The 7,919-nt window shown below is 49.8% G+C and overlaps 1 protein-coding gene across 1 annotated transcript; it reads left to right on the top strand.

Annotated features, from left to right (window-relative positions):
* The first annotated feature begins 5,981 nt into the window (after positions 1-5,981).
* Positions 5,982-7,409, top strand: LOC124656682 (UDP-glycosyltransferase 90A1-like). Its single transcript, XM_047195386.1, has one exon. It carries the CDS (start codon positions 5,982-5,984, stop codon positions 7,407-7,409), a length of 1,428 nt encoding a protein of 475 aa, XP_047051342.1.
* The last annotated feature ends 510 nt before the right edge of the window (positions 7,410-7,919 follow it).

The raw sequence follows: 7,919 nt of genomic DNA, 5'->3' as shown, positions 1-7,919 counted from the left end.
ATACTAACTAAGTACATACATATACTAAATTACAAACTAAATCCATACTAACTATACAAAATACCTAAACTAACTAACTATACAAAATACCTAAACTAACTATACAAAATACCTAAACTAACTAACTATACAAAATACCTAAACTAACTATACAAAATACTAAACTAACTATACAAAATACCTAAACTAACTAACTAAACCGGCCTAAAACTAACTAACTAATTACATTACTAACTAATTAACTCAATTAAGTATAAAAAATGAAAAATAAAAAAGGCAGGGCGCCCGATCGAGCAGGCGCGGCGGCGCTACCTTGCAGACGGCGGCGCGCGCTGGAGTAAGAAGCTGAGGCGCCGGCGGCGCAGGCGGCGGCCCGAGGCGGAGCGGCGCAGGCGGCGGCCCGAGGCGGAGCGGCGCAGGCGGCGGCCCGAGGACGCGCAGGTGGCGGCCCGCGGCGCAGAGAGGAGGGCGCAGACGGCGGCCCGAGGCGGAGCTTCCGCGCGAGGCAGAGGGCGTCGGTGTCGGCGGCGAACGGCGGCGGCGGTGAAATCCGGCAGCCTGGCGGCGTTATTTGAGTTAGGGTTGGCCTCCAGAGTCGCGGGTGGCGGCTTCGCCCGCGACGCGCAGTACTTATACCCACCCCCCTTTTGTCGCGGGTGGGGGCTTGACCCGCGACAAAAGACCCCCCTTTTGTCGCGGGTCAAGCCCCCACCCGCGACAAAGGGGGGTCTTTGTCGCGGGTCAAGCCCCCACCCGCGACATAAGGCCTTTGGGGCTGATCCGCGGCACGGCCCATCCAACGGCTCTGGCCGTTTGAATCCAACGGCCTAGAGCCGTTGGATGGGCTGTGCCACGGATCAGCCCATCCAGAGGCCTTTTCACCCTTTCTTTTTTGTATTTTAAATTAAAAAAAACTAATATTTCAATAACTTTTGAATGGTAACTCAAATACAAATGTTTTATATATGAATATTGATCAGAAAAAGGTAATGAACATGAATATGACATCAATATACCTATTTGCATCTCGCGTCATATGAAACGTTGATAGTCGGGTATGTTTCACCCCTGTGCACCGCCGCCGTGCCACACGTGTCGCGTCCCGTGCCACTCGTGTCGCGTCCCCGTGCCACGTGTCGCCACCTCTTCCACGTGCCTCGCCCCGCCGACGCCGGCGTGCGACGTGTAGCCACCGCTGACACGTGCCTCGCCCCGCCGACGCCGGCGTGCGACGTGTAGCCACCGCTGACACGTGCCTCACCCCGCCGACGCCGGCGTGCGACGTGTAGCCACCGCCGACACGTGCCATGCCCCGCGTGCACTATATAGAGCGACGAGTGCGGGCGCAACCACACGTCGCCACCGCCTCCGCTCATTCATCTCCGGGATGCCTCCATGTCGTCGAGGGGCGTCCGGTTTCCGTGGCGTTCGAGTGCATCCGAGCGGTAGGTTCACCGCCGAGATACGCGCCGGTGGCTTCCGCCTCACCCTCGGCACGTACAACACGCCGGAAGAGGCGGCGCGCGCTTACGACGCGGCGGCGTGGCGCTTTCGGCGGCCGGGGCACGACATGAACTTCCCGGGTGGCTCTTAATGTCTCTTGAGCAAGAGTAATCCTTCTCGTTCTTACATTTTAGACATGGACAGCACATAAAACCTTGCTTCGACTTGTTGGCCTCGGCCACAAGCGGAGAAAGAATTCACGCCCTCTCTGAAAGCGGGGGCACATCGGTTACCGTACATCCATGGATGACTCATCTGCATCATAAGTACAATTATATATGTATCAGATGCAATCACCTTGCTAAAATTAGTATTGTACGGACTATGCATATATATATAGTCGAGAAAATAGTTGCTAATCTTTTAGGATCAAAAAAAGGAGAAATCTTATCAAATAAAACCAAGTGGCATCCCTCTCACAAGCATTCCATCAAACACCTCTTGTGCACATGTAGAAAAAATGAGCTAGCATACACCTCCACCTTCACCACCAAGGAAAAAATGAGGTGGGGGGGTGGCTGGCTGCTTCTATATATATAGGGGGACATTTTGTCGCGGGCCGTATTACGACCCGCGACAAAAGGGGTGGCCACGTCGCTCCTAACCCTTTTGTCGCGGGTCGTAATACGGCCCGCGACAAAAGGCCGCGACAAAAGCCTCCGCGCGCTCCACATGGTTTCGGGGCGACGTGGCCAGGCCATTTGTCGCGGGTGCAGGCGCGCCCGCGACAAAAGGCTCCCACGGAAGCCCTGTTTTCCACTAGTGGCCTTTAAGAGAGAGGTTTCCCACCTATGGATTTGCGTGGATCCTCCTTCGGAAGCAAAAAAATCATCGTTCAGTAACATAGGCAGTGCAAGGATAAACATTATTGGGAATACAATAAGTGTTCATGGGGGCCTTAAAAGAACCAATATGTACTAGTAGGTTCGCGTCGTCGGGTGCGTGAGTGAGAGTGGAGTGGTGGGATTGGGTTCGTGTGACGACACATCCCTCGGTCCCATTTAATAGGGCCACAAGGGGTCGTTGGGCCGCTGACATGTAGCCCCGGGAGAACATCATATATATGGCTGAGAACAATCCGCATGTTCGTCTTCACACAAAGCAGGAACAAATTTGGGCTAGCTTCGTGCAGATAGACGTCCAAATACGTCGCCGGGTTGGGCCGCATGTCTTTTATCCGTGGTGACCCATTCGGATGCACACGTACCATGCATTGGAGATGGCACCAGTGCTTAATTTTTGGGTAATGGCGGGGGTCGGCTTTTTTTAGACGGAATGCTTGAAATAAGCGTAGCTTTGAATTAACGAAGCCATCAATCGGCTAAGAGTTACAACTTACACACCTGGTGAATATGCCAACTCACACATCAAGAACTCAACAACAGAAGACCGCAGAGGGTAAGGGATACAAGCAAAACTTAACGAAACACTACACTAAAGGGGATTGCTAGATCCAGCTGAAAGAGCGCCATTTTTTGTTGCACGGAAGAATCGTCAAAGCTATCTTCACCAATAGAACTCCACCACACTACCACCACCATCCACGGGGATCTACAATGGACATACGACGTAGCAGAACTTGGGAATCCAACAGAGGGGATTCAAACGACACCACCAAGAAAGAAAATGGTGCCCATGGACGACGTCGCCGCCATAGATTCCAAGCACCTACAAAGCTTTCAACCAATCCCAAGCTCCAACCAAAGAACTTGAACTAGTCACCGACCAAAGAGCCCATGTCAACCAACGAGAACAAGAAGAAAATACCAGTGTCTCTTACGGTCTGCCGCCGCCCGAAAAACCCCCTAGGATGCGGGACAAATGCCAAACCTAGAAAACCATCCGTGTATAACTTGGCGGGCTAGCATTGCTAGCGAACAATAACAACGGCGAGGTCATGAGGATTCTAAAGACACTACAAAGGGAACACACCGATGAGAGCCACATAATGGCAGGTTTAGGCGGATGGGGAATCCTGCGGACAAGGTAGCTAGAGGGCTTCACGGTGACGCCTGCAGGAAGGAAAACGGCACCCATAGATGCATCATCACCGACAGTAGCTACTACAGCCATGCGAGGTGTTCACCGAAGCTCCAACTGCCAACGCCAGACGCCACCACCAGGTTGTAGAGAAGATGAAGCTCCCCCTGCACCTTTTGAAAATATTCGATGGAACGAGATAGAGCACCGTTAACCTTCCAAATTAAAGCACTATATTGACCGCAAAATAAATTTAAAGCAGTACTACCTCTGTTTGAAGAAATAAGGCGTCCTTATTTTACGTGTGCGCCTTATTCCTTAAAATGGAGGAAGTTAGCCACTTTGAAGGGTGTATGCTTGTGGTGTATAAGAGCATGTATAATAGATTCTACCCATCAGGTCATAAACATGTCTATGTGAGAGAAGAGAGGAAAGAGTGTGGAGCAGGGAGGAGGCATTAAGGCTCATAGGAGCATTTGCACCCATTATGTAAAATAATTCTAAAAATGTTAAAAAAATTGACATAAAATTTGTGGTGTACATTGTGACATTTTATGTTCATACACAAATTTTCGTGAAAAAACAACATTTTATGTGGCATGTACAAAAAAGACAAAAAATATATCCTATACGTAGACGTGTTGTAGCTAGCATCAAAATTTCTCTTTTTTTACAAGAGATACATAAAAAAATAAAATTTTCTGGAAACTTGTGTACGAACATAAAATATCTAGATATACATGCAAAATTTTATTTTAGAATTTTTTGACACTTCAAAATGTATTTTCACATAACGGGTTCATATGCTGCTATGACTTATAAGTCAAAGTGGATTTCCTGTGGAGCGGGCTCTTCATGCCTATCCTTCTGGCGCACAAGAATCAAAAAACTATAGCCCATTTGCAGCCTAGAGAAAATACTACAGCCGGCTACAAGCATTAAATACAAATCTAGGGTGTATTCGGTTTGGGAATTAGGTGGAATGGAATGGAACCATTCCATTCCACTGTCACGGAACCGTTCCATCCCTGTGTTTGGTTTGGACAAAAAAATTGTCACGGAACGGTTCCATCCCTGTGTTTGGTTTTGGAATGGGATGAGAATGGAATGGAATGGGTGAGATTAGTCACCCGATTAATTATTCTAAACTCGATTAATTATTTGCTAAACTTGATTAGTACTGCTAAACTTGATTAATTATTGCTAAACTTGGTTAATTAGCACGCAGATCGAGACATTCCACCTCGTCCGGCCGATTTGCCCGGACGGGTGCGTTCCGCATCTGGACGGAATATTCCCTTTCGAGGAACGGTTCCATTCCATCTTATCCCTGAACCGAACGCGAGAATGGCTCCGAGGAATGGAATGGTTCCATTCCATTCCACCTAATTCCCAAACCGAACACACCCTAAGTGAGTCTTGCATGGAAGCACAACATTACAAGGACTTAAATATTTAAATATTCCTTAAAGCTAATGAGAGTGGATTGTAAACCCACGCATGGGTGTGGGTGTTTCCATCACCGTTCATTGTGCTTTGAGATTCGGATAAAAATAGCAAAGAGGAAGGAAGCTTTCCATGTGTGGACAGTGATGGAAACACCCACACACCCATGTGTGGATGTATAAAAGTATTTTCGCTAACCTATTAGCCAGTTTATTGTACATATGATTTTTTTAAAACTTTAGGTGACATAGCATAAGAGCAAGTCTAATAAATTCTAGTCAACTGGCTACAAGTATTAAAATAACATATTTATGTTTAGTTGGATGAGAGAGAAGAGGAGAGAGAATGTAAGTGGGTTTTTATGCAAAAGCTAGCTCTATCAAGTGCTCCTAGGTAAATTGTGTTAACTAAAGGTGGATCATCCATTGAAAAACTAGCATTGTACATTTTTATAGTTAACTGTTGTACTTGTTGGCTACATCTTAGATATATAACATGGTATTAACCAACTATACTATTAGAGATCGAGTTGGTCTAATACTATAACCAGTAGCGGCCTATAGCATTCGAGCTTGAGCTTTCGTACAACTGACGATCGCGCAATTTCGTTTCCTTACTCGTTATTAGGTGAGGAGGTGGGCTTGCAGACTGTGCTCCGGCTGTTTCATCGCTTCACACACCTACTGCTATGTCACGTTCGATTAAATTATGAGTAAATTGAGAATATTAATAGTAAGTACATTTGCTGCAACATTGTTATGCAGAACTTGAAAGTCAAACAAATTGCTCATTATCGATCGGTGACGTTTCGCACTCGCTCAAGATAACTTATTTGAGGTGGCAACAAATTGTTTAGTGGCGATCGATGATCTGATATCTCACCTCCCAAATCCCAATCAGCTCCTAACCTATCTGCATGATTGAGAACAATGCTGAACGGTCGTCTGTCGAAAGTTGTCATAAATTCCGCTTGCTGCTAACCATCAATCGCACGCAGAAAACCTCTGTGACTGACTAGCCAGCGCGCACTTTTCTCTCCGGTTGCTGGTGCCATGGCTCTTGCTGCCTTGTCTGTCCTCCCTCACGTAGCAATCTTCCCTTTCATGGCCAAGGGCCACACCATCCCGCTCATCCAGCTCGTCCACCACCTCCGTCGCCGCCGCATCGCCACCGTCACCTTCTTCACCACCCCCGGCAACGCCGCCTTCGTACGCGACGGGTTGACGGGCACGGACGACACGGCCGTAGTTGAGCTCGCTTTCCCCACCGACGTCCCGGGAGTCCCGGCGGGCGTGGAGAGCGCCGAGGGGCTCACGTCCATGGCCTCTTTCGTCGCCTTCACCGGCGCCGTGTCGCTGCTCCAGCCGCAGCTCGAGGCGTACCTTGCAGCCATGGAGCCCCCGGCCAGCCTCCTCGTCGCCGACGCGTTCCTGTTCTGGGCGAACGCGTCGGCCGCCAGGCTGGGCGTCCCGAAGGTGTCCTTCTTCGGCATGTCGGCGTTCGCTCAGGTCATGCGTGAGCTGCGCAACCGCCACGACGCGTGCGCGGTGCTGCGGCCGGGCGACGTCGACGGCGATGGCAACCCGACCACGTTCACGGTGCCGGAGTTCCCGCACATGAAGCTCAGCTTCGAGGACCTCATGGCGCCTTTCGGGGACCCGTCTTCGATCGCTCCGATGATGGAGCTGGACGGCAAGCTGGGCAAGGCCATAGAGGAGAGCCGTGGCCTGATCATCAACACCTTTCATGCCCTAGAGAGCCCGTACATCGAGTTCTGGAACAAGAGCTGCGGGCCCAAGGCATGGTCCGTCGGCCCGCTCTGTCTCTCCCAGCCATCGTCGGCGTCCGACGACGCCGCCCGGCCACCATGGATGGCATGGCTGGACGAGAAGGCGGCCACCGGCCGGGCCGTGCTGTACGTCGCGCTCGGGACGCTGGCCGCGATCCCGGAGGCTCAGCTGAAGGAGGTCGCGGACGGGCTGGAGCGGGCCGAGGTGGACTTCATATGGGCCGTGAGGCCGGAAAACATTGATCTTGGTGCAGGGTTCGAGGATCGTACCAAGAACAGAGGCTTGGTGGTAAGAGAGTGGGTCGACCAACCGGGGATTCTGCGGCACGAGAGCGTGAAAGGGTTCCTGAGCCACTGCGGATGGAACTCGGTGCTGGAGAGCGTCACCGCCGGCGTGCCGCTCGCGGTCTGGCCTATGCAAGCCGACCAACCTTTCAACGCAAGGTTCGTAATCGAGGAGCTCAAGATTGCGGTCAGAGTTAAGACGAGTGACGGAACAATGAGGGGTTTGGTCACAAACAAAGAAGTTTCCAAAGTGGTCAGGGAGCTTATGCTCGGGGAGGTGGGAGCTGAAGCGGCGAAGAGCATTGCAGAGTTAGCAAAAGAAGCCGTGTCGGAGGGAGGATCCTCTTGGAGGGCTGCCGAAGAGATGATCCATGAGTTGTGCGCAACGAAAGTGCACGTAAAATGACGAGGCGGACACAGGGGAGACCAGAGATCGATGTTCAATTACCATAGTCATGTTTGGAACAAATAATTTGCTGCAGAGCTCTGGATCTAACGAAGCAAGTATGTGGGTGTCTGTTCTGGCGGTTGCTTTTCATATGCAATTCTCACTCTTGGCCATTTGCCTCTCTTTTCTTTTCTTTTCTTTTCTTTTCTTTTCTTTCTTGTGCTCCTAGGTGCTAAGTAAGCTTTTAAAAAATCAGCACTAATTCACAGTTTCTTGGGTCACCTACACTACACTTGTTTCACCGCTCTTATGTTCATAACATGTACCAGTGGTGCTTGAGCATGATCACCGCGCACCTGTCATGCCACGTTAATCATGGAGCTGACTGTGCGAAACTACGGACTGAGGGAGAATAGAAGAAGGAACACAAAGTGAAAATATATTTCTATGGTTCATAGCTACTACTTTCTAAAAAAACCTTATATTTTAAAACGGAGGTAATATTTCATAATTCATATGGAAAGGTAT

The sequence above is a fragment of the Lolium rigidum genome, chromosome 5, assembly GCF_022539505.1.
Source record: "Lolium rigidum isolate FL_2022 chromosome 5, APGP_CSIRO_Lrig_0.1, whole genome shotgun sequence".
In the NCBI taxonomy this organism is placed as follows: domain Eukaryota; kingdom Viridiplantae; phylum Streptophyta; class Magnoliopsida; order Poales; family Poaceae; genus Lolium; species Lolium rigidum.
The sequence above is the reverse complement of the archived record's forward strand: the minus strand, read 5'-3'. Positions and strand labels throughout refer to the sequence as shown.

Excerpts from the sequence above, each read along its gene's own strand:
- LOC124656682 (XM_047195386.1), top strand. The coding sequence starts at position 5,982 with ATGGCTCTTGCTGCCTTGTCTGTCCTCCCTCACGTAGCAATCTTCCCT.